We start from the raw sequence: 26,966 nt of genomic DNA on the forward strand, positions 1-26,966 counted from the left end.
GTGGAGCCCTAACCTTCTCTGTCAACCACTGAGCCCCCAAAGTGCCATCCGCTGTAAAACTCTGTCTGGATGCTAACGTGCTTTGCCCTCACTGCCCAGCTCTGGGCGACACATGGCGATGTGTCCTTGGGCAAGACACTTAACCCCAAGTTGCTCCCACTGCTGTGTCAGTGGTGTGTGAATGGGTATGAAAGGGCGTGACTGTGTTAGATGTACTGATGGATAGCTGTCATTGTAAACATTGGGTCCATCAGTGTGTGAATGTGAGAGCGAATGGGTGTGGATGGGTAAGTGTGACCTGTGGTGTAAAGCAGCTTTGAGTGGTCCATGACTAGAAAAGCACTATTTAAGCTCAAGTCCATTTACCATTTTACCTCACTGTGTTATGTTTAGATGCACAGTGTCCAAATTGCTCATTCAAGTTTATTTAATTTCATGCTTGAATGCACCACTGCTTAAACTTTGACTCATCTCATATTTAAACCCTTTAAACCCTAATAATTTACATCTTTTTTTTAGTATTCACCAAGAACTTTGGTGTGAAGGCTGTGACACAAACCTCTGTCCTCTTGACCTGGGAAGTGCCAGAAACCTTTAAAACTAACGGGCCTCTCAAGGTAACGGAAAGATTTGTTTTGGAATAAGATTAAGTTGGTTTATCTTTTGTTTTGTGCTGTTTTTTTGAAGTGGGTTGTTTTGAATACTTGTCAGTAGTAAGTGTCTGTGGTTCACGTTATTCTTAGAGGGTTTTCTGTCTTTCACTTCATGAACTTAATCCATATCTCAAATGTATAGACAACGGGTATAGTGAATGTGTATAAATGCAACTGTAACACTGAAAGTAATGGACTTCATCCCTCTTTCAGATCCTCTTCAACCAGCAGAGTTTGGAGGTTCAAGGCGACCTGAAGAGGAAACTGATCACACAGTTACAGCCGTCTACAGATTATTCCTTTGTGCTGATGAGCCGTGGTAACAGCGCTGGCGGTCTTCAGCAGCAGGTTTCCATCCGAACAGCTCCAGATCTGCTGAAAGGGAAGCCAGTCCAGTACAAAGAGGACTGGGAGGAGGCTGGAAAAGTGACCATCAGCCTGCCCAGGGTGCCTGCTGGAGCCTCTGTCAGGTCTGTAGGGTTCTCTTGTCTGGAAGACTGTACTACTGAAAACAAGACAGGGACAATTAAGGGTTTTCAGAGCCAGAAGAAACACGGTTTGAACTTAGGATTTCTTTTGGACAGAAAAGTATTGTGGGTTAGGAAAGTATTCCAGGGCATGAAATTTCTAGAAAATGTTTTTTGTTTAATTTTTATGGTTGCATTTGAGCATTAGAAACATTAAAGTATTGTTTTGTGGTAATACATTTTCAACTGCTTTCTGGCCCCTTGAACAACTCCTTATTATTTGATTACGACATACACTCACCACAAACTATGACTGGTACGACAGGAAGCAGTTTTTGGTCTTTGAAACACATGACCTCCCTCCCGACCTCCTTTCTGCTCTGCTACACATGTGCTGCCTTCACCTTCTTTGGAAAATGGAGTGCCCTGTACCTCGACACCCAGATTGGGCTGTGGTTTAACAACCCTCCTCTTCTTTGTTGCTCTATCATCATCACTGCCATCATGGCTGGTTGGTTGTTCCAGTCTTTAGGAACCAACCATGGACCCTTTGAGGATGTAGACTTTCTCAAATCCCTCAGACTCCAGGCAGACTCCATGACGCTGAGATCAGGGCCATGTGGAGGCTGTACCATCACTTCTTCTTTTTCTGAGGATAGCTCTTAATGGCGTTGGCTGTGTTTGGCGTTGTCAAGGCCAATCAGATGCCTCCCTGATGGTATTTCATGATAGAGGAGTATCTGCCTGGTATACCTAAGCTAAGACTCCAAGACTCCTGTGGCAACTGAAGCTCCCTTGACCGCAATGGAAACTTTGGAAAGGAAAATCAAAAACTTCATCAGGAAGTGGCTGTCGGTTCCCAAAAGCTTTGGCTCTATCAGTCCCTACAGCTCTGGAAACAAGTTGCGGTTGCCAGTGACATCAGTCATGGAGGACTTTGAGAAAACCAAAGTCTGGTTTGCAAACATCACAGTAAAGTCAGGATGGACGTGGAGGGCCTGCAGAGCTCTGAAGGAAGTGAAGAAGTGCTTAAAACTTGCAGACATTGTGAGCACTGTGACCCTGGGAAGGCTGGGGTCATAATGGCAACCCACAAGAACCTGGTGACTGACATCTCAAAGTAGGCAGATGGCTGTGGCTAGAGAGATATGAGCAGTGGCTGAACCACTCTGCTGTCAAGCCCCACTGTGGTCTTGGAGGCTACTCAACAAAACACCAATAAAGTCGGGGGTTTCCACTTGAAAACTGGGTGAAGTCTCAAGGTTTGAGTCACACAGCTCTGCCCACAGATAAACAACGTCTGAAGGGAGTGACTTTCATGCCAACCACCACACATAGGGAGCAGGAGGCAACTCCAGTCAAGGGGATGGCTGTGATATACCTATTGCTTTAAGACAGCTTTAAGACAGCCCTATACGTAAAAGAACCCCCATCAAGCTTCAGTGTTTCCTGCAGACGCTCATCATTATAGCGCTCTTCAGTGAACAAACTGTGCTCTGTGCTACAGACACATTTTTCACACCCATGAGTCCAGAGACCTGCTGACAGTTGTCTGCTCCCCAGTTCTTGCTTTTTGGATCCATGGTTTGGATGCACAGAGAGGTTCTGCTTTTTGGCTGCAGCTCCTCTATGAAGACCTCTTCAGACTCCCAGAGGACAGTAGATGTTCTAATGGTCCTTATGGTTTCTGTCTCTTCTGAGCTGATGATGACCATCTTCCATTTTCAAAGAGGAAGTAAGCTGGATGTGCTTTTCATGTGCTGCTGTATGTTTCCTTGGCCAACCACTGCGTCAGTGTGTCCTTTAAGGGCATCCTCCAAAGAGCTTGAACAGTTGGTGTTAAAAAAAAAGTAGTAGTCTAGAGAGAGCTCACTTGTGCGGAAGAATCACTTTGTGTCTTGTTGCTGTGTTCAGTCACCTTGGTAGCAGAGTTTGTCTGGTCCTCTCCCAGTTTGAAGTTTCCCACAACTGTTTCTTTTTTACTGAATGACTGTGTTTTAGCTCCTGTTTGGTAGAATTGGTTAATCATCCTCTGACTATGATCCCACAGAATCCCTGATTTAGAGCAGGTGTACCTGTAAGACCAGAGGCCTGTACTACGAAGCTGGATTAAGTCATCCAGGATAACTCTGCGACAACTCGCTGAACTTCACAAGATCTCCGTCATCCAGATCTGCTGTACTACGAAGCTCGTTATCAACTCGATAAGTGAATCTGTCTGGGATCTGTGCACCCACACATAAAATGGGCGTTGAGCATTTTCCATAATGGAGAAGAGAGCAGCCTAGGAGCAGCAAATAATACTGCAAAAAAATACGAGGAGTACCACAGTATAATCCAGGCCAGGAGCAACATGGCAGCGGTCACGAGAAGCCGGAGGGATTGCTGTGAATGCGTAAATTTCCAAAATGCTGATATTAATAGACCTATCTCATCATGTGACGACACGGGCAGTTAGGTCCTTATTCATTCATGTTGTCAGTCAGTGTGTGTGTGATCAGCATCATATCCCACCTCATAATTAGAAAGAGTCCACTTTCCTACAAATCCCAAGGAAAACGCTCATTATAGGCAGTTTGTACTGCAGATGCAATAGCAGTGGGGAAAAAAAGATGTGGGAGAAAATAAAAAATAAATATAAAAACATCCTTCAAAATGCTCAGTATGAAAGATTCCATTTTCACACATTTCTACTTTTCCCTGACAATGTCTCAGTTATGATGATCAGTAAGATATTGTTTGTTCACAGCCCATAAGAAAAAATGTTGGTCTAAAAAGACAGGGGGCGGTCCTGCACCGGAGGACTTCACCCGGCTGAGCAAACTGGTGACTGAGCGGTCTTTCATGCCATCCGAGAGAACCGATTGGTCAGCGGACAGTCTGTCACACCCTGTGAGCTCTGATCCTGGAAATTAACCTGCTCCAGACCAGGTTTGGCGTTCAGCATCAGTTACCGGGGCAATGTGTCTGGATAAAAAGAGATCCACATTCGTAGTACAGAAAACCCGAAACTTATCCAGGAAGTTATCTCTCTAAGAGCTAATCCAGCTTCTTAGTACAGGCCCCTGATGATAATTTGAAGGTAAAGGGTATCAACACCAATTCTTGGTTTGTTTTAGGCTTTTATTTTGTTCACCCTCTGTTCATTTGCCATGTTGTCCAGGTCACTCTCGAAAAAGAGGTTTTGAATCTCAATGAGTTTTTACCTGGTTTTATAATGGACTATTATTGTAATTATTATTTCTACACTTCCCTGGGGGGTGAATCAGTATCTTTCTGTTTCCTGCAGATGTTTTTATATAGTTGTCCTTCCTGTAACCCAAACCCTGTTGAGAAAGTGGGAGTACCCTGACCACATGGACATTGGTGAGGTAAGTGGACTGTCCAGAACAGCCTGTTCTTTAAGGATCAGAGGTGGGGTGGGGTGAGGTTATCTCATTTGCTTTCTTGAGTATTCGTTCCTGATCTAAAAGCTGCTGTCAGAGGTAAAAGAAGGGCTTTATGGCGCCATCTTTCTGAATATTCCGTTTCTGTCCATGCCATTGAATTTATGTTGGATTCCCGAAGTGTTCAGAGACTGTTGTCCTGTTTGTTGTCCCATTGTAGTTGGTATGATTTACTTCTTTCTTTTGTTTTTTGAAGATCTTGGCAGCCTATCAGGGTGTTGTTATGTCTTGTCTAATATGTCTTGTCTAATACGTTAAGTTCACCTTTTTGTTTCACCAGTTTTGTCTTTCATGTTTATCTTGTCAGGTTTTCTTTTTTGGTCTCTCCTCTCGTTTCAGGCTATGACATGTCCTGCCCTGGTGTTTCCCTGCCGTTGTGATTGTCATCCCTGTTCCTCAGTGTGTCCACCTGTGCCCCTTTACCTCATGTATTTAAGTGTGTGTCTTTCCCCTGTCCTGTGGCAGATTGTCATGTCATGTCTCATATTTATAGTCCAAGATCCTTTTGCTGCCGTTGTTTTTTGAGAAACTTTTGCCTTTTTTCCACCAGCAAAGCTGTGATTTTGTGTTTATTACTTTGTTAATTTAATAAAAAGAGTTTTCTTTTTGGAAGTCATGCATTTGGGTCCTCCCCGCCAGAATCCTTGTCAGGTGTTTATCTTTTTGTATTTCTTTTGTTGAGTTGGTATTTGCTTTTTGACATATGAAATAAATCAAACCTACGCTCTGCCTGTGTCTTGGTGTCCTGTTGTGTCGTCCTCCTGCAGCTCCTGGAGTCTGGCACTAACAGCAGTCTGCAGAGCGTGTACAGGCAAAGCCAGAATGTCCTTCAGCCTTATATCACTGCCAAGCTGGATTATCTGCCTGAAACATTCACTCTGGGCGATGAGAAGAAATACAATGGCTACTACAACAGACTCCTCACTGGTCAGCAGCTCTATCGCTTCTTGGTTCTGGCTGACCTGACTGAACAGGATTCTGTAAGTAACAGTAACACACAGGTATATACAGCATTGAGAAAACAAACAGTGCTTAACAGATTGATTAGACCACCTGCAGAAAGGAGACAAACATCCAGCATCATGAAGAGCTTGAAATCAAACTCTTTCTTTCTCGGTGAGTTCTCTACGCTCCACCCTTTTGGGCAGGAGTGAGGAGTTTCAACTGAATTCAGGTTTTTATCCACAAATTTGAGGCAGTGCACTTGAATCCAGACTAACATAGAACCACTAAAACACATTTTTTTCTGTTTAGAAATAAAAGTAAATAACTTATTTGTCAATAAAAAACATTTATTTGCTTTACTATATTTTCTGCTCTTTTATGAAGGAGTACATTTGAAAATTAATGGATAACAACAGTAATTGTATTTTAACAGTAAAGATATCAGTTTGATTAAATCAGTTTGACCATTGCAGACATCTTACACTGGCTGGTGGTCTGATGGATTTGTTAAGAACCGTATGTCAGCGTTTCATTGTAGCCCCCTGTTTTAGTCCCATAGACAACCTCAGTTTCTATTTTCCTTTTTTCTTTTTTTAATCAAACTCACTGGAAATTTACAGCAGAGGACATTTGCATCCAGCCCCTTCTCCGAGCCAATCCTAGTAACACTATTCAATGGAGTGAGCCACCTGAGTGAGGACTCCGAGATGCTGTGGGTGATGGGTCCAGTCCTGGCTGTCATCCTCATCATTGTCATAGTCATCGCCATCCTTCTCTTTAAGAGGTGAGTTGTCTAATTGTGATTTTTCTGAAGTCAAACTTTTTCTTACCTTTTAGATTCTCTTGTTGGCTGTAATATACATCCTAACCAGAAAAAGATTGAACTCCTTTCATGTGGAAATATATTCCACTCACTTTTCTGTAATGACAATGAAAGCAACAACAAAAGAATAACCATAATTACAATAATCAGAATGATTAGTCTCTAAGGGCTCTAATTTTGTGGCGCAGCGCAGGGGGCGCAAGCCTGGCGCAGCCTGCGCAGTGCTAATTTCGTGCGGCACACCGCCGTGCGCTGCCAATTAGACAATTTGGTAGACCGTCTGCGCAGAGATGGGTGTGACTGCGCGCCAGGGGGAGTTGACGGCGCACCAGGGGGAGGTGTCAGCAGATTCATGTTGGCGCAGTGACAATTTTGTTCCAAAAAAGTGCGCTGAAAGCTCGCCAGCGCCAACCTGGTCTATCCTCGGCGCAAGGCGGAGCGCACCCCACGCAGCTGTAATTTGGTGACAGGCGCACATGTGCGCACATGTCATCAAAGCCTCAGAGGCAGGTTTCCAGAGTGTCAGGCACATTTTAATGCAGTAAACAATCACAGTAATCACTATTTAATATAACTGTCTGAACCAGTATATACATTTATATCTATATTAACTGTCCCATCACATCTGATGTCAGATTAAAGCCGTTTGTCAAAATGGAAAGTTAACCTGACGGCAGCTGGAAGTTTGATGCACATCTTACAATTAAACAATAAACAGCCTTAACATCTGATACTGAGTATATATCTGGTTCTCTCATTTCATTTAATTCAAAGAAAAGAGGGAGAGACCCTAAACAGGATAAGCGGTATAGAAATAGAAATGGAAAAGAGGGAGAGAAAAGACGAAGAAAAAAAGACAAAATAAATGTATGTCACTCAGGATTTACCCGTGATTTCCCATATTTCTCTGTTTTAGTCTCTGTTTTTAACATGATCTAAAAAGATGGAGTACATTATTGTAAGGAGGATGAGGTGGAGACACTGGGAGAGTATACAGTATATCACCAAAGGTTCTGCTATTTGGCGATGACAAACCAGGAGTGCAGGTGGATCAAAAGTATTCTGAATGGATAAGCCAGCTGTGTAACTGTCTCTCATTTTGTACTCCTATTAATGACAAAGGAACAGATTAAATCTGTCCCGGGTGCTGGCACACACGATGACACGCTTCGTGTCCTCTGATGTGCCCCGCTGTCCATTGTCCATTGTCCTGCTGCAGGCACAGCGGCTCTGACCGTCTCCGCTACCAGCAGTCTCTCCGCAGTGCTGGGGATCACTCAGACCAATCAGACGCTGCGCCTCGGCTGCAGGGCATTTAAAGGCGAGGAGAGGCGCTCATTTGATTGGTGAAAACAGTGTTCGGCTGTGTTAAATCCACTCACAGCTTTTCTCCTCCCTCTCTGCCATTTGCGCGGAGGGAGGCGTGGACACGCAGCTCTGCGCTCCTCTGCGCTCCTCTGCGCCTGGACTGCGCCTCTCTTGGCACTGCAGGAAACTTGCAAAGTGCGCCGGTCACGCTCTGTGCGCCTGCGCCTGAGCCTGGTCTACAAAATTAGAGCCCTTAGTTCTTAACTGTGCTGACTCCTTAGGATATTTGTGACATTAATAAAAATTGAAAAAGATTCTGAGGAACTTGTGTCATGAGAAGTTTTTTGTGTCAATAAATGTTTGAAGTTCAAACACACACAGAAAGCTGTTCTTCGTACAGGTAAAATTTATTGAGGGAATTAATCCATAAAATATCAGCTAGATAAGGGCACTGATATCAGTAAAATCTTCTAAATACCCAGATATGACCATTTGAATGTTTTTGTTTTCTTTATAGTGCAGCAGACAACTAAAAAGAAAGTCGTTCAAATAGTGATGCTAGCATGAAATTTGGTACAAATACTCTCTAAGGGGCACTCTTTTGAGTACTGATGCCAGACTATGCAGGGTTACCCTGTGCAGTGCTATTGGACCAATGAAGACCACAGGCATACCGTTCTTTCAGCCTTCACAGGTTGTGATACTGTTTCAGCCTTTCACAACAAAGGCAGAAAGACTGCCTGGAAAACCTGGGACATTTGTCCTGAGGCCTTTCAGCATAAAAACAGACCTCTATGGTCCAGACCTACGGTAGTTCAAGTACAGCTGTTAGTGTGGATAAGGCTAGACCTGACATGTTCCCCCCTAAGCAGAGACCATATGAAGCCATCCCTCCAACGAGAGCAGCTCTGCTTCAACACACTGAACCTACTGCATATCAGGCAGGCTGTATATCAGGCAGGCAACCAAGCATCAACCAAACTCAGAGAGTCCTGCTGACTGGGGATGGCAAAGGTTGGTGAACAATGGTAGGTCTTCTGGACAGTGAATACACCAGTTGCACAAAGTTGTGTACAACTGGCCAAGTGTGGTTGGATACCAGAGATGGGAGTAAGTCCCATACATGCAAGTCTCAAGTAAGTCACAAGTCTTAGCCCTCAAGTCTCAAGTAAGTCCAAGTCATCTATAGGAGGATCAAGCAAGTCAAGTCCAAGCAGAGCTTTAGTCAAGTCAATTCAATAGTTTTTTCAAATGTCTGTATTCACCAAATCTGTTATGTAAGCTAACAAGTTAATGAATCAGCTCAAAATGAATGATTTTAAAACAGGTTTTTATTACTTACTCCACATGAAATAATGAGTGAAGCACAGTAGGTAAATGTGCACACATACTGAAATACTAGAATTTGTGGTCGGGTATCTGTGGCAATGATCACATACTGTATATGAAAAGAAACAAAGGAACAGTTGAAATGTGCTTAATTCAACAAGAGTTAGTGAGTGTGTGTGTGTGTGTGTGTGTGTGTGTGTGTGTGTGTGTGTGTGTGTGTGTGTGTGTGAGAGAGAGAGAGAGAGAGAGAGAGAGAGAAAGAAATGTGAAAAACAATGTGAGCCTACAGTAACAAAGCATTAGATTATCTTGAATTGTGAGCCATTACCAGTGGCCATTACACTTGCAAAAAATCAAACTAGTTAAAACCTTTGCACTGAGTTGTGAACGATGGGGTCTCATGATCACACCACCATGGCGAAACACGTTCAACCGGGGCACTGGATGCTGGGATATGCAACAGTCTTACCACAACCTTGAAGAGAGAAGGAAGGGTGTGTCTGTTCAGTGTCCAGAAGTGGAGGCAGTCCTGTCCACTACAAATGTCCAGGAGGTGTGTGAGCTGCATATGAGGTGTTGAAGCTGAGTCCTTCTTTTGTCTCTTGTTCTGGTAGGATGCAAAGAGGCTTGACTGTGGCTCTGTCGCCTGGACCTCTTCTTCTTCTTTTTCTTCTTCTTCTTCTTCTTTTTCTTCTATGCATGGGTTCATTGGAGTGACTTTCACTGCTTCTTCCAGAGTCAAGTCTTGAGCAAAAACAATATCACTCAATCCCCAAAGAATGAAAATGTGTACACCATAATATATTTTTATACATGGGTTAACTTGACATGCATTTACTATAAAGCTATAACATACCTTTGATCATCTTTGACACCTCCTCCTTAGTGTTGTCAGGGACCAAAACATCATGTATGACCCACATGCTGCCAAAAGAAGGATCCAGCATGGCTGCCTTCAGATACAGTGGGTCAGAGAAGGGCTGGCATCAGACGATGAGTCTGCCATCTTCACATTTACGAAAATCCCCTTGAACCTCCTTTGAAGAGATGTCTGTAAGGTTTTGATGAAGGCCCCCAAGTAGCACGTATTGCCTTTTAAGTTTTCCAGATGGTGGTTGAGGGAGAGGACACAGGGAACCACTGCACTTATGGTTACCACTTTTTCACCTTGAGTGAGGTCGGTGGCCTCGGCAAAAGGCTCCAGCGCACGCACCAACTCTTGAATTTGACTCCATTCTCTTGATGTGAATGCTGTCTCTTTGTGGCCAGACTCTTGTAGAATGGCTGTGAGCTTTGTGGCGTCACATTTCAGTACACATGTTGCTTGAGATGAACTGGGAGATCGGTGGCTGTCTTGAGTCTGTCGTAGGAGCTGCTTTTGAGTGAAGGTACTCTTCATATCTAAACATTTGGGACGGGGGGGATACATTTTCAATGTATTCGCAGCACACAGCTTGCCATTACTGCCTACCAAGTAGTCATAACATCTGTTAAGTTTTAATATAACCTCATTGCATGCCTATGTAGCACCTTAAAAAAAAAAAAAACATTTTTGTTCTTGTGGCACTGTTATATTAACACTGATAATATCAGTAATCCTTGTGGTTAACAAGGTATTGTGTTATTGCTTGACCATGTTCAGGTATGTTCCCACACTAGTCAGAAGGTGGCGGCAGAGACTGTGTCATAGCCCAAAACAGGAAAACACTGAGTGGAAGTAGTCTGAGCGCCTGCACGAGAAGTTTGTGTTGTTGAACGCATAGACATATATACATATACCTATATGTCTGTGGTTGAACGTACCCTCGGTGTTGATTGTGACCTATACAGTCTATGATTGTGACATGTGCACTTCTGTTTTCCCGCCTGCTATGAAGTAATAAAACTGCTGTTACCGACACCATATATGCCATTGCTGTCTGAATGCTCTAGTTCTACATTCACTGGCTAGCTAGTGCTAGCGCCGTCCGTGAAATGTAAAATAACGGCTGATTGCGCCTTACCAGAAAGTTTTGTCAGCTTGGTGACTAAGATCAGCCCTCTGGTGGCTCTGCACTGCCTCTCCCTTTGTTCCTCGTTTGGTCAGAGCAGCAAGCTCTGCTCGGCTCAGCTTGGCTGAGAGGTTGAGAGTTTGGTTGGCTTGATGACGTAGCAAGATGGCGCCAGTGTTTGGCAACGCTACAGCTACCGGTCTATTGCTTCGATTTTTTGTTATCCTGCTTGTATTTCTATTTGATGTGTCAACGTTATTTAATAGTAGCTATGTCTCCGCTGCTATTCAATATGATCGGCAAACGTTCCACATTAAGGGACCAATGGAAAGTTTTTGTACCACCTGGACCAGGTACGCAGAGTATTTCCCTCCAAAACTGGAATGCTCTACGTCATCGGCTGAGTACATGATGCTATCCAGACGCCGGGGCAGGAGAAGGAAGCAGGGCCCCAAGGCTGGTGTCCAGACCAGAATGAAGTGGCGATCCCGATGTGCTGTCTCCTGGCCGAGTGCTTTCGGATCTGGTAGTGCGCGGTGACTGAGACCAGTTCCAGTCCGCGATCCAGACCAAGATGTGTCCCGTGCGTCATCGCCGGTGTGGAGCGTCTCCGATCGTTCATTTCCAATGTGGGGTGCCCGCAAGCCTGCTCCTCGCGACCCTGTCTTGCGCCTGGTTCCCTGTCGAGTGGATCCCGCCGCCCAGTCCCCGGGGCAGGTCCCAAGCTGGGGAGAAACAGGGACGCGCGCCATCAGGACTGCCCTGCTCAATGCTCGCTCGATTGCGAGTAAGTCTTTTTCTCTGAGTGACCTTTTCATCAAGGAAAATTTGGATATGATGTGCCTCACAGAGACTTGGCAGCAGGAAAACGAGTACTTTTATCTAAATGAGCGTTGTTCCCCGGACTACTCCGTGTTTGGGACGCCTCGGCTCGCATGCCGTGGAGGAGGACTTGCTTTTGTCTACAGGGACTCTCTCTGCAGCAGATTGATGGACACTAACACATACAATTCCTTCGAGCTTCAGATGTCTAAGGTTGGAATCACACACTCTTTTCACTGTGTTTTAGTTTACCGACCTCCTGGTTCTGCTCGTTAATTTCTTGATGAGTTTGGTGACTTTTTGGCATCTACTATTAAACTGGAGAATGTGTTAATCCTCGGGGTTTCAATCTCCACATTGATGATCCATCTTGCACAATGGCAGCAGAATTGTTAGCTCTTATGGACTCGTTTAATTCTGTGCAGCACGTTTCTGGATTTGGTATTTTCTCTCAGACTGAATATTGACCAACTAATTGTTGAGGATTTTCAAATAAGTGACCACTGCTGTATCCATTTCAAATTATCTTTCCCATTAGTGCACAAAACTTGCAATGTACGCACTCAGAGATGCATTATAAATGAAGCAGTAATTAGTCAGTTTTCTGCTTCATTTGACTTTTCTTCTTTTGCAAATTGCGACAGTGTCGAAACATTTATGTCAGGTTTTAATAGCCATTGCTTGTCTGTCTTGAACACTGTTGCTCCTGCTAAAAGCCATCTTGGTACAAATAAAAAGCCTTGTCCGTGGATAAATGAAGCTATTTGTAGCTTTCGAAGAGGCTGCAGGAAAGTGGAGCGTCTGTGGAAAGCCACAAATTAGAATTACATTGACTCCATCTTAAACAAATGATGATGGAGCTAAATTAAATGATAAAACTAGCTTGATCAGCTTATTTCACTAACCTGGTGTCATGTAACAAGAAAAACCCTAAAGTCCTGTTCGACACTATTGAAAAACTTGTTGCGCCTTCATCTCCACATGTGCCTGTGTATACACAGGAGGACTGTGACAATTTCTGAAACTTTTTTGTGAAAAAAGTGTAAGACATTAGGGCCAGTATAAATCCCGCTCTAAACAGCTCACATCCTCTGTCTGAACCTATAAAATTGTGGCTCTCTTTCACTCCGGTTAGCTTGCAGGATGTAAAGTCCTTAGTGGGAAAGATGAAACAATCATCCAGCCCAGCTGATATTGTACCTACGTCTCTCTTTGTGAAGGTTTTTGATGTAATTGGTCCCTGGGTTGTAAATCTGATAAATCTTTCCCTTGATTCTGGCTTGGTCCCCAGCTACTTTAAACATGCTGTGGTGGATCCTATTCTTAAAAAGCCAAATCTCGATCCTGTGGAGCCAAGAAATTATAGGCCCATATCTAAACTTCCCTTTGCTTCTAAGATCTTGGAGAAAGTACTGGCTGAACAACTCACTTCATTTTTGGAAGAAAATGACTTTCATGACAAATTTCAGTCGGGATTTCGAAAAATGCACTCCGCTGAAACTGCCCAGTTGAGGGTTTCCAGTGATGTAATGATGGCTGCTGACTCTGGTCGCTATACAGTTTTAGTATTATTGGATTTAACATCTGCATTCGACACTGTAGACCACGATACATTGATTGATCGACTTAAATCAGACATAGGTTTTTCCGGGGCTGTCCTCCAATGGTTTTCGCCATATATAAAAGGGAGGACTTTTAATGTTGAGGTCAACAACATAATGCCCAGTATGGCCAGTTTGTCTTCTGGAGTGGCCCAAGGTTCTGTTTTGGGGCCTGTTTTGTTCTTGTTATACCTGATGCCCCTTGGTCGACTTACTCGTGCCTTTGAAAATGTGTCCTATCACTTTTATGCTGATGATGTTCAATTGTACTGTTCTTTCAATGACTCAGAATTTCATTACTTATCTGTGTTCTTGGATTGTGTGTCCTGCATTAAAAACTGGCTCTCCTCAAATGACCTTCAGATAAATTCTGACAAAACAGAAACTCTGATCATTGCCCCTGATAAAAAGATTCCCCTGATCAAAAACCACCTTGGTGCTCTGGGCTTGTCTGTGAAAACCAGCCTCAGAAACCTTGGGGTTGTGTTTGATCAGGCCGTGTCTTTGGAGGGTCACACCCGACAGCTGACCAAGAACTGTTTTTATCATTTGAGAAATATCTCTAAAGTCAGGAGGTTGCTGCCCAAATCGGACCTAGGAATGGTCATCCATGCATTCATCTCAAGTCGCATTGATTATTGCAACTCTGTGTTCACTTGTTTAAATAACACAACTCTAAACAGACTTCAGGTTGTGCAGAACTCTGCTGCCAGACTTCTGACAGGTGCAGCTAGAACAGCCCACATCACCCCTGTTTTGTCAGCGCTTCATTGGCTTCCAGTCAAATTGACTTTAAAATTTTGGTCCTGACTTTCCGTGCGTTGCATGGTCAAGCTCCTCAATATATTGCTGACTTGTTGTGTCCGTATTCTCCAGGATGCTCCCTTTGGTCTTCAGGCCAGAACCTCCTGAAGGTCCCCAAAACTCGTTTTAAAACTGGTGGTGAGCTGTCCTTCCAGGCCGTAGCTCCCAGACTCTGGAATGAGCTGCCTCTGTCCTTTCGTATTGTTGACTCTGTGGACTCTTTTAAAAGGCACTTGAAAGCATTGTTATTTAGGAAAGCTTTTGGATGATGTTTGTCTTTTGGTTTTGGTATTTTATTTTTTAGTCCCCTCTAAGTTTGTTTTATTGCACCTATCAATGTACAGCACTTTGTGATTTTTATCTGTGAAAACCGCTATACAAATAAATTTTACTTACTTACTTACTCTGTCTGCCTACATCATGATCGGTATCCACTTGGGATTGTTTAACATGTGTGATTTAGCGGCTTCATTTTTCGTCCCCATGCACTGATATAGAGATGCTACAGGTCAAAGTGATTTAAAGTTCTGGAAAACGACGTTTCCAAAATTGACTGGGTGAATGTACGTATATATTTAATCCTAAAAATAAGGCCCAGGTGTAAAAAAAAAACACAATCAAACTTCTCATACATCATGTTACTCACCTTTCTTTATGAGCTGTCCGGAAATGTCTGATGAAATTCGACGTCGTGCCTGCAGTATCAGAAACTTTAACACTGCAGATGTTGCATGTTGCTGCTCTTTTATTTGCAGTTGTCTGATAATCTTGGAACCCAAAATGTATAATTTTCGGGATGGTGTTGGTCTGCTGCGTGCCCTTCATCTCTCTGCTGACCGCCCATTTAACTCATGCAGGCACGTCGCGTCGTGTGGAGGAGGAGATGCCAGGTTTTCTGATACGCAGCAGGTCAGGAGCACCCGCGCACAATAAAGCAATACCGATCTGATCATTTATTTGTTAATATGTTTTTAAACAGGACGTGCTTTAACAAGACAGGTTTGTCGTGTGACTTGGCAAGTCACATGACAAAAGTCAAGTCAAGTCGCAGGTCAGAAAAGGCAAGTCAAAGTCAAGTCAAGTCTTTTCTTAGTGTGGATCAAGTAAGTCACAAGTCACAAATCTGGTGACTCGAGTCGGACTCGACCCTATTCACGTATTCACGTATTCACGTATTCACGTATTCACATATTCACGTTCTTTCAGCCGTGAATTTTTAAATCTTATTAATTTTATGAATTTTAAACCCAGCATGTTTCAAGCCCCACCCACAACAGAGGAAATGTGTTGGATTTATTAATAACATATGGCTTATCGACTTTTGTGCCCTCTGTTGTGGATGCGGGTCTCTCTGACCATTACTGTGTGTTTTTTAAAGTGAAAGATTTTATCCAGCAGGACATCCCAGAGCGTACTGTCAGGAAACACTATCTTACCTCTGAAGTGGCTGCTAATTTTAGTGAGACTTTAAAGGATGCCCCAAAAGCTGTTTTACCCTCCTCCTGTGGTTTTAATGTTGATCATTTTAACTTGAAACTTAGGTCAACACTTGATAGTGTTGCACCTACAAATATAAAAAAAGATTAAATCAAACACTAAACCTCCTTGGAGAACAAACAATGTTCTCAGATGAAAGAGAGAATGCAGGATTGTGGAGAGAAGATGGAGGAAAAGCAAACTTACAGTACATTTTCAAATATTTCGAGAAAAAATGACAACATACAACAGGACAGTAAAACATGCACGACAGGATCATTTCTCTAAGTTAATCACTGACAATTTCACTAACCCGAAAATCCTTTTTAGTACTATTGACCAAGTCACCAACCCTGTTTTTAACCAACCTTTTAATTCTGAGTTGTCTTCGAAGACCTTGCAGTCCACTCCAGAAGTAAAATTGATTGTATCAGTTTAAACTTTTTAAACCATAAGCCTGGTAATTTTAAATCCTTTAACCCTTTCAGACCCTGCGTCCATTACAACGGACGTCAAATGACAGCCAGTTTTTTTTCACTTCTTTCAACATTTAACACCACATAAGTCCTCAAGTCCATTTAAGTGACCATTAAACAACCAATCAAACACCACTTTAGGTTTGCTAGCCACCATTTTGAGGAAAAACAGCACGCTGAAGAGAAGCATGGCAGGACTTCCTTCCACACATTGAAGTGAGGACTATTTACAACAGCTTTATTTACATTTATAGATATTTGTGTGACGATATCATAGTCTTAAAATAATATTGAAAGATGGAATGTTTGAGTTGAGCTGTAAAATAAAATGTTTAATTGCAAGCTTTTACTCAGGATCTTCTCAAACTTTATGTCCATTAGAATGGACAGTAGGCCTGAAGCCATGTCACTGACCTCAATTCTCCAGTATTGAAGAATAAGTTTATCACAATAGAAATAGTACACCAGAACAAAAGAATGAATTAATAATCATTTGAAAATGTTGTATATGCAGAATATACAGTCCTTGAAGTCCTTCAAATGATCGGCGATGGAAATGACTCTGATATTGACATTTTTGAAAGCGATGAGGAAGATGAAGATGCTGATAGATTCATGAGTTGGTGAGTGTAGAAAGTCAGTGAATGCCATATTGTGAAATTGACATGTTTTACTAAGAATAACATAATATTACATATGAAATCTAATAAAAAATAAAATGCAGACAAACCTACTTAGTAGAGACAGATAGCCTGACGTTCTGCTAATGATTTCAGCGAAAGGCAGGATTGAGGCAGAAGTACCAAGAGCAGGGGAAGAAGCTGAGGTTGAAGCAGTGGAAGGTCAGGATGAGAAAAACAGAGAGGATTGTGAGCCCACAGAAAATGAGTTGTGGCACACCCTCTGCCACTGTGTTGACTGGGCTCCCCTCAGCTGAGTTGGCCCATCAACCCACCTGGTGCTGCCTGTATGTGGGCTGGTCAGATCCCGCCTCCAGGGAGGCTTGGACTGCCCAGGCCACCACATGAGCCTAGACAGAGCATAGCATCTGAAGTTTATTGTTGGCTTGTTGGTTTTGTTAGTTTGTTTTAAGTTGTAAACTGTTCTTATCAAGCCCATCTGACATGTGTTTCCAGTAATAAATATGTATTGTGTTTTTTTAGTTTCACAACTGTTGAGACCCAATGTCCATTGAAATGGACAAAAAAAACTATTAACTACTGTTGATAAAGGAAAGATTGGTTCTTGTTATTGGAGGCATATAGATGGGAAAAAAGTGATTATATTTTTCACAACCTAGGAACATAATTCAGGTCTGAAGGGGCTAAGTCTGTGGTTTTAAATGAGGAAACACTGGAGAGGTTTGTCCTGGTTGATGCTGCAGTGCTTGAAAAGGTTGTTTACCAGCTTAGACCAGCGACATGTGTTTCAGACCCTATCCCAAAATCCCTTTTTAAAACCTCTTTTAGTGTTTTTAAAGATGATGTTATTGATATTGTTAATTATTGTCTTCAGACAGGGGTGTTTCCTACTGCTTTTAAGACAGCCTGTGTCAGACCCCTTCTGAAGAGAAATAACTTGGATACAGCAGTGCCTGACAATCACAGACCTGTTTCCAACCTGCCAATTTTAAGTAAAATTTTTTAGAAAAGATTGTTTTTAATCAGTTAAAGGATTTTATGTCTTCTAAAAATATCGGTGACACATTTCAATCTGGTTTTAGAAAAAATCACAGTACAGAGACAGCACTGCTCAAAATTGTAAATGACCTCAGGTCCAACATGGATAAGAAATTAGCCTCCGTTTTGGTTCTGCTGGACCTGAGTGCAGCCTTTACACGGTTGATCACACAATTCTTTTAAACAGACTCCACAGCCTCATTGGCATCTCTGGAACTGCTTTTAACTGGTTCAAAACATATCTCAATGGCAGGAAATTTTATGTAAGCACAGGGGAACGCTCGTCAAGAATCTATGAAATGGCATATGGCGTTCCCCAGGGCTCGATCTTGGGTCCAACACTTTTTAACCTTTACATGTTACCTTTAGGAGATGTCATCAGGAGTTCTACTTTCACAGCTATGCTGATGACACTCAGCTTTACATTGCCGTGTCTCCTGATGACACAGGACCGATCAATTCCCTTTTTAACTGTATTTTGGATGTCCAGTCCTGGATGGCAGACAACTTTTTGCAGCTAAACCAGGACAAAACTCAAGTTTTAGTTATTGGTACAGGTACAGAGAGAGAGAAACTGGAGGGCAAACTCAAAGCACTGTCTTTTAATCCCTGCAAACAAGTTAAAAATTTGGGTGTAACATTTGCTTTTAACCTCAGTTTTGAGCCACATATTCGAGATGTCACCAAGAAGGCTTTTTATCATCTAAAGAACATCTCCAGAGTGCGCCAGTTTCTCTCTCAAGTCAATGCAGAGACTCTTGTTCATTCTTTTATTACCTGCAGAATTGATTATTGCTATGCTCTCCTCTCTGGTCTTCCCAAAAAGAACATTTCACATTTACAGCTCCTTCAAAATTCAGCCGCACAGATGCTGACGAAGACCAGAAGGAGAGCCCACATTACACTTGATTCCAAAGTCTCTGCATTGGCTGCCTGTATCTTTTAGAATCGGTTTTAAGGTTCTTTTATTGGTTTTTAAAATCTCTTTATGGTCTTGGACCCTCTTATTTATGCGATTTGCTTTTACCATATGAGCCCACTAGAGCCCTCAGGTCTTCAGGTAGTGGTCTTTTGATAGTCCCCAAAGTTAGATCTAAAACATACGGGGAAGCTTCCTATCATAATTACGGCCCCCGTCTGTGGAACAGTCTACCTGAGGACCTGAGAGCAGCACCTGCTGTTCATATTTTTAAAAGCAAACTCAAGACCTACCTTTTTAATCTGGCTTTTAGCTGAACTTTGTTTTATTTATTTATTTTTTTAATCTGCATCTTATGGAGTTTACATTTTAGTTTCAGAGTCACTATTTAATGTTTCACCACTTTTTATTCATTTAATTATTGAGTCAGTTTAGTTTAAGCTCCAGTGTTTCCTCATTTTCAATTCAAGATAGCATTTCCTCAGTCCTCTGTGGATTTCTAAAGAGTCCTGACTCACAGTCCTTGTCTGTGTGTGTTTTTGTGTGTGTGTGTGTGTGTGTGTGTGTGTGTGTGTGTGTGTGTGTGTGTGTGGGTGTGTGTGTGTGTGTGTGTGTGTGTGTGTGTGTGTGTGTGTGTGTGTGTGGGTGTGTGTTTGTGTGTGTGTGTGTGGGTGTGTGTGTGTGTGTGTGTGTGTGTGTGTGTGTGTGGGTGTGTGTTGGGGGGGGCCTTGAGCACATAATTTTGTGCGTGAGTGGTTGTGTGTTAAATATGGGGTGGGTGGGCTCTTTATCTGTATCCTGCTTGATTATTTTAATGTACAGCACTTTGTGATACATCTCATGTATGAAAAGTGCTTTATAAATAAAGTTTGATTTGGTTTAATTGAATGAGTGGTTCATAGAGACTATCTGCACCAACTTTTAAGCTTACGCCACCATCTAAAAAATTGAACAACTGGTGTACAATAGAAATGGCAGCCATCTTTAAAAAACGGCCACCATCTTGAAATTCTGCATGTCTAATGATATATTTCAAAAGAATGTCCCTTAGAGAGTATTTGTTGCAAACTTTGTTTGCATCAACTTTTGAACTATAGAAATAATAAGCGTTTGATGGAAATGTCGGCCATCTTGACAAATGGCTGCAATCTTGAATTTTCACGTGTCTGACATTTTATTTCAGAAGAGCGGCTCTTAGAGAGTATCTGTGCCAAATTTCATGCTTGCACCACCATTCTACTGAAATTTGCGAGAATCTGCTGTTCAGCAAACATTGTGGGGAATTTTGTTTTGCAGAGAATCATTATCTCAATTCTAAGCAAAAAAAAAAGGAAGAACACAACAATCGGTGAGAGGAGCTGTGAGGAGGCATCACCAACAATCAGCCAGCTCATTTACACAAACATGGCAGCCATCATAACCACAACTAGACCCCGGGCCAAATGATAAATCAAAAATCAGAGCAGTTTGTGGAAGGATTAACTATTTCCTTTTTTTGCTGCCAAACGGAACACACACCAGGAGCTCAAGCCTGCAGCATCATTCCATCTTAGTTGAACTACTGAACGCACATTTGATCACCAAGCTCTTGAGATTTTAGACTCGTGCACTCCTCCTCATTGTTCACTGGAACTGACAGACGGGATCAGATCAGAAAATAAAATCTGCTTCATTTTACGCTCCATTTCTTTGGCACTGCCAGAGATGAAGCTGATTGTCATAGCCTAAATACCGAATTGGGCTAGAACAGGTACTTTTCTTGTTAACTGGGACATTTTGTTGCATTTCCACTTTTGGTCCTTTGAAAATGATTATCTTCTTCTGTTTTCTTCTTTCTCCTTTCTGTTGATTCAGCAAACAGGAAAGGTGAGTACCTCTACTGCTCAGCTGTGTACTGATGCCTCTTCATGACCTAGTGTACGTAGTAAATGATGAATTTGTCTGCATTTTTAGTGAATCGCAGTGTGTAACTGAATTGTATTGAACTGTGGGTTGTAATTGAAGGCAATAGCTTTGCGTTTTGCTCCAAGCTCATAGGTTCTGAGATGATCATGTCGTTTTATTAGTTTATCAGATGAAGCCATTCAGTCTTAAGGAGGCCTTTCTTCAATTTTTCATTTTATTTATCAAACCAAGTTTTGGTCCATTCAGTCACGTGTTCCTGACCTGTCCTCCTCTATTTAAATGTTTCAAGCCGCCCACTTAAAGTAAGAGCCTTTAGTTAGCTGCTGTCACTGGATCCCAGTGTTTCATGGTTGCCTCTCCTGCCTCCTGTTCACCACAGGAAACGAACGTCTCCTGCTAAAGACGAGCACATGACAGGAATGAAGGACTCACTTCTGGCACACTTCTCAGATCCCGTGGAGATGAGGAGAGTCAACTTTCAGACCCAAGGCATGAGCACTTGCGCACACACACCAAACACACACACACACACACACACACACACACACACACACACACACACACACACACACACACACACATACACACACACATACACACACACACACACACACACACACACACACACACATACACACACACATACACACACACACACACACACACACACACACACACACAGACACACACATACGCACACACCCACACACATACACACACATACACACAGACGCACATACGCACATACACACATACACACACATACACACACACACACACACACACACACACACACACACACACAGACACACACACACACACACACAGACACACACACACACAGACACACACAGACACACACATACGCACACACACACAGACACACACATACGCACACACACACACACACACACACACACACACACACACACACACACACACACACACTGAAAGAAGGAAATAAAAACAGAAAATCAGGGCCCACAGTGGCCCATAGGCTGCAAGTGGTAGTTTTGAGGCTTTTTTGAACTCAAACTTGAGCCTTTGTGTGTGAGAGAATATGTTTTAAACTCTGTTCATCTCTCCACCTTTCACTGCAGGGATGAGGGAACATCCACCGGTTTCTGTCTGGGACCTTGCAGAGCACATGGAGGGACTGAAGACGAATGATGGCCTACGTTTCTATCAGGAGTATGAGGTAAAAATGGATTGACGTGCACTTTTCTAACTGACTTGGGAATATGTGTTCCCAGGACAAAAACAAGTTTCCATTGCATTGGAATGAACTCACAGCTAACAATACAAGGTTTCTGTGCATTTGTGCTTCCAGTGTTCTTACCTGGAGTGTTCAAAGCATAGAGCAGGGCTATTCAACTAAAAATGTCGCCAGGCCGGATCTACAAACTAAGGGCTCAGCTGGGCCTCACATTTTCAGCAGCAGAGCGAAGCTGCTGTGGTCCTCTGCTGAGCTGTCCAAGTCTGCTTCAATGTAGTACAGCTCTACAGCTCTACAGACACAGTCAAACTCTGTTTTCAGCCACCCCCTCAATGGATCCCTTGGGAAAGTTTGTCAGAAATGTGGCATGTTTTTCAATGTGGTGTCTACGAACGGTACAATCTTTCAGTACTGCATTGCACTCGTTGCAGAGAAAACACATTGGTTTGCCTTTTGGACTTCATAGTAAAATAAGTAAATACTTTCCAGTCCACACAGGATTAAACTGAGGATTTTCCTTGTTGACTTTTCGTTTTAGGGTAGAGAGAAAAAATATATATATTTTTACCTGTGTGGGACTGCTAATGTAAACTTTTCAAACCCACCTGCTCAATGACACAATGCATTGTGGGGTAGTTGATGGGTTATGACAGGTGTTGCCATTGTTGTGGAAATATTCCTGTTTCTGGTGAAGAATGAAATAGAGACTTCTGCTGGCCAGCAAGCTTTTATTTTCCTTTGCAAAGAAAAAGGTCAGTCAACATGTGAGCGGTCAAAGTGAAGAAATACCTTGAACATAGTCCGAGTGGAACATTTATGCTTGAGAGAAGCACCCCCTAAGGTACTGTTCACGCCCCTCTGTCTGCTGCAGGAATCCACATTGAGACAGAGGCCAAGAAGCTGGGCAGGAGGTGTGATGACAAAAGGATCAGGTAGCTTATTGAGGAAATGGGGATATAGGGTTTTCAAATGGTGGAAACAAAAGCAATGAATTTGCAGTTACACAACAGGGCCTTGAAGCTGGGCAGAAGGTGTGATGACAAAAGGGTCTGGAAGCTTGTTGAAGAATCAGGAGATGGGTGTTTCAAAAAAGCTGGAGATGGAGCGTCTCAAGTAGTGAAAACAAAGAAAATGAAATTACAATTACACCATCAATATTCGTGACAATGTTGGAATTTTTGTAAGAACTTGTCGGTGTAAGTAAAAGATGTTTTTCCTCATTGGACCCAAATCCTAATCACTTGGCTGCTGCTTTCAGGGCGCATGTGGCTCACTGGTCACTAATTGAATAGCGCCACCATAGACTGTGTCCTTAACTTCACCAGTCAGTTTCTGACACAGAGTTCTGATAATAACTATCGAAAATAATTATCATATAATTTTGAAGCAAATCATCAACAGGAGCAATATTGGAAATGAGTCGGGCTTTTAGCCTCTACACTAACAGCTGTAGGGCGCCTACCTGTCAATCAGCTGAGCTCTGCCTCTGAATGGGTAAAGTCGCTGTCTTAAAGGAGCTTTGAGGAGTTTTTAAGTGATCTTGAAAAAGTCTCCTTTCCAGATATCTACCTGATCATAATCCACACTTTAAAATGGGATTTTCAGCACCAATATAGGTTTCTCCTAAATGCTACTTCTCAACTTCCTGATTGGTTGGGCCGGACCCAACATGGCACATTGAAGTCTCTGACAACACCACACCAGCTATCAAAGTTTAGTAGAGAGAAGAGAGATCTGTGTTTTTCTCTGCTGAAATCAATTTCTGTGATTAATTTTGTAGTGATGGTGGACACTGGAGCCTAACTGTCAGACAGAAAAAGGACAGAAGAGCAGAAGAAAGAGAAACAGGAGAGAGATAGAGCTCCAGCTTAAGGCTAAAAGATTCACTTTTTTTCCAAATTGATTATATATTATTAGTTATTGATAAGATGACCGTATCTGTAGATGCTTCAGGTATGAGGAACTGTGAGTCTGACATTTGTTATTTGTGGTCACATTTCAAACTGTAGCTCTACGAACCAAACAAAATGAAGCGTGATTTAATGGCATCAAAACAAACCAAAAAAAGGGGTTTCTGTCTATAAACTTGTTTTTTAAATATCTCACTCTCACACCTGGAGGCTGGAGAAGGCTGAGAATGCTGCTTGACATGTTTGTTGGAGTGGATCTTTCTCTCTGAGCTTTGGAGAGCTCTGTAACACAGTCAGACAGACAGACACTACTGTTAAAATAAGTAATCTCGTCTGTTGTTTTTCCCTGAATCCATCCCATACTCCCTTTCTCCTTCTGTGCTAGTCTATTGATCCAGGACAGCAGTTCACCTGGGAGCACTCAAACCTGGAGGTCAATAAACCAAAGAACCGCTACGCCAATGTCACTGCGTACGATCACTCGCGGGTCATCCTCTCTGCAGCAGATGGTGAGACATCTTTTTTAACATCTCAGGAGAGTGGACATTATATTTGTCTTACCTCTGATAAGAACACAGGCCCATAGAACAATAAATTCATTCATTGAAAAGATGCCTTTCTGTTTATTTGATTCCCTCCTGCTGTATTTTTTGTGAATCTGTCCACCTTAACACCAGGGGTTCCTGGTAGTGACTACATCAACGCCAACTACGTTGATGGTCACAGGAAGCAGAACGCTTACATTGCTACACAAGGACCACTGCAGGAGACGCTGACTGACTTCTGGAGGATGGTTTGGGAGCAGAGGACCTGCACCATTGTGATGATGACCAGGCTGGAGGAAAAGTCACGGGTAAGAGCCAGAGACTTATTTTATGCTTAAAGATACAATCAACAATGGGTAAACCAAACAAACATAAACATGGTGAACGATCAGACATGGGACGTGTCAAAGTAAAGAAAAATAAAGAGGCAGGTAACACAAATAGATTAATCCGAAAAAACAGGAGAAGCACCAGATCACAGAGGAGGGCTCATAAAGTTAGACCGTTTTCATAGTCCAAGAAACTCAGTCTGCTGTTCCACACTCAAAAAAGGCTTTCCATATTTGATCAAACTCCCCTGTGGATCCCTGCAGCATGTACCTTATCTTTTCTATTTGAAGACAACGCATGACCTCACAGATCCACCAACTACGAGGTGCAGGACGATCACTGTTCCAATCTGAAAAAATGATACGCATGATTAGAAAGCCTGAGGAGGTTATGGCACTAAATTACACTCCAGTCAGAGTAACCTCCTCTGATGGCACACCAAAAAATCCAAGAAATGGACAAGGTTTAATAATTTGACCTGTAATACATCAAATATAACTGACTGGGGTGACGTTAGGCTTGGATGTGACCATGATGTGTGGTTAAGACGGCAAGAGCCTTTTTGCATCTGTCACAGGTTGGGCTGAAGATAGGAAAAAGACATATCATGTCGGTGATCACTCTTGAACTGTATGAGGCCGTGCCCAACGCAGATACAGTGAATGTTGAACTCAGTGCCTCGATGATCAGAGATATTGGTTTCCATGTCACTCTCCCAGTTCCCCTTGATAACAAAAAAAAGATGGAACTTCCGAATCAAATGGAACAGCATAAAGTTTGGATGTTGTTTCACTAACTCCTGGTTTTATTTTAAGAATTGCATCATGAGCTGGAGGGAGACCAGCTGAATCTGAGCTATGGACAGAAACATCTAAAGCTCAGGTGTCAAACTCATGCCATGGAGGGCCAAGAGGCTGCAGGTTTTCTATCCAACCAAGAACTTCACCAGCTGGTTTCACTGATTAGTCCCTGCTCTCTGCTTGAAGGCGAGGTAATCAGTGGAATCAGCTGGTGGAGTGTTTGGTTGGAAGGAAAACCTGCAGCCTCTTGGCCCTCCATGGCACAAGTTTGACACCCCTGATCTAAAGTAAGGGACTCTGTTTTAAGGAAACTTCTTTTAAAATGCGATGAGGAAATCATCTGGACCTGGACGTTTGCCACTGTGCTTATAGATGTTATGAGAAGGATCTGTTTAAATTGGACTTCCCCGCTACCTTGTGGCCCCAAATTTTCTTTGTTCAATACAACTTTTTACTGGATACAACGTGCCGGGGTAAGGTATTTACCAAGTGGCAACCTCCAGTCTGAGAATATGAGACAATGCGGAAGTGCTAAAATCTGCTGTTTCTCATGTGTCCGCTTGAGGCTGGCTCCGGAAGTAGCGGAAGTCACATACACATCAAGCCAAAAAAAGCCATTTTCAAAGCAGAAATTAACCTATTTACAGCCTGGTTCAAAAAACGTCTCCTGTCTGAGTCGCTAATTTTACTACCGGCTCCCACTGTACGGGGGGTGAATTTATTTCTAACGTGGCTGCTCAGAGGATATTAAGATCGCAAGCTCCCCCAATAAGAGGCACAGCTGAGGGTCACGTGTCGGCCGGCGCCCTATGGCTGTAGGCGAAGCCCTTGCCACTATCAATATGGCCGCTATAGCCAATGTGCTTCATTTTACGTTCCAGAAACAGACAGGTGATGTAGGCGAGACTATGTCCATGTTTTATACAGTTTATGGTATTTACCTACAGTTACGGAGTGAAACGGTTAAAAAAGGTGCCATCAAGCAGACGTTGTTGCAGCCAGCTATAAGTAGCACTACCAGCAGCCCAGTGCTCTGACGTATCTGTAGGCAAATGTGACAACAAGCTAACTTTGTCAGTTTGTATGTTATTTAGCAGCTGTCTATATTTAGCTCAGCTAGCAGCCCGGTGCTCTGAGACGTGTCTGTAACGTGTAAAGTTAGTGAATCCTGGTTCTGTCCTACCAGAGCTCATCTACCAACTCCAACATCACCAAGCAGAGCTAAAATAACCTCACTCTTCATTTTATTAATAGACTCTCAAGTTTGAACAGACCACCGCAGAATAACTGCTGACTGTGGGTTGGAGTCAGCATTAGCACTAACAGATTAGCCCCTGTATTATAGTGATACAGCACAAGCTATAGACTAATTAGCCTTTAGCTTATGCTCTATCTCTCTCCTGTTTCTCTTTCTTCTGTTCTTCTGTCCTTTTTCTGTCTGACAGTTAGGCTCCAGTGTCCACCATCACTACAAAATTAATCACAGAAATCATTTTCAGCAGAGAAAAACACATCTCTGTG

The 26,966-nt window shown here is 42.7% G+C and overlaps 1 protein-coding gene across 4 annotated transcripts in view; it reads left to right on the forward strand.

The window, feature by feature from the left end:
* The window catches only part of ptprfa (protein tyrosine phosphatase receptor type Fa), a 147,219-nt gene that overhangs the window by 105,790 nt on the left and 14,463 nt on the right, over positions 1-26,966 (forward strand). For 2 of the 4 annotated variants that reach the window (XM_074667903.1, XM_074667906.1), the window contains 10 exons: positions 520-617; positions 867-1,123; positions 4,410-4,491; positions 5,334-5,546; positions 6,132-6,295; positions 20,594-20,605; positions 21,024-21,133; positions 21,745-21,842; positions 24,156-24,279; positions 24,448-24,623. In XM_074667903.1, coding sequence (XP_074524004.1) covers positions 520-617; positions 867-1,123; positions 4,410-4,491; positions 5,334-5,546; positions 6,132-6,295; positions 20,594-20,605; positions 21,024-21,133; positions 21,745-21,842; positions 24,156-24,279; positions 24,448-24,623 — 1,334 coding nt within the window. The remainder of the gene's footprint in view (positions 1-519; positions 618-866; positions 1,124-4,409; positions 4,492-5,333; positions 5,547-6,131; positions 6,296-20,593; positions 20,606-21,023; positions 21,134-21,744; positions 21,843-24,155; positions 24,280-24,447; positions 24,624-26,966) is intronic. The other 2 variants (XM_074667904.1, XM_074667907.1) reach the window with 1 other exon arrangement.

Source organism: Halichoeres trimaculatus, unplaced genomic scaffold, assembly GCF_033239565.1.
Source record: "Halichoeres trimaculatus isolate MK-OKI-2021-1 unplaced genomic scaffold, fHalTri1.1 fHalTri1_scaffold_4, whole genome shotgun sequence".
NCBI classification, from domain to species: Eukaryota; Metazoa; Chordata; class Actinopteri; order Labriformes; family Labridae; genus Halichoeres; species Halichoeres trimaculatus.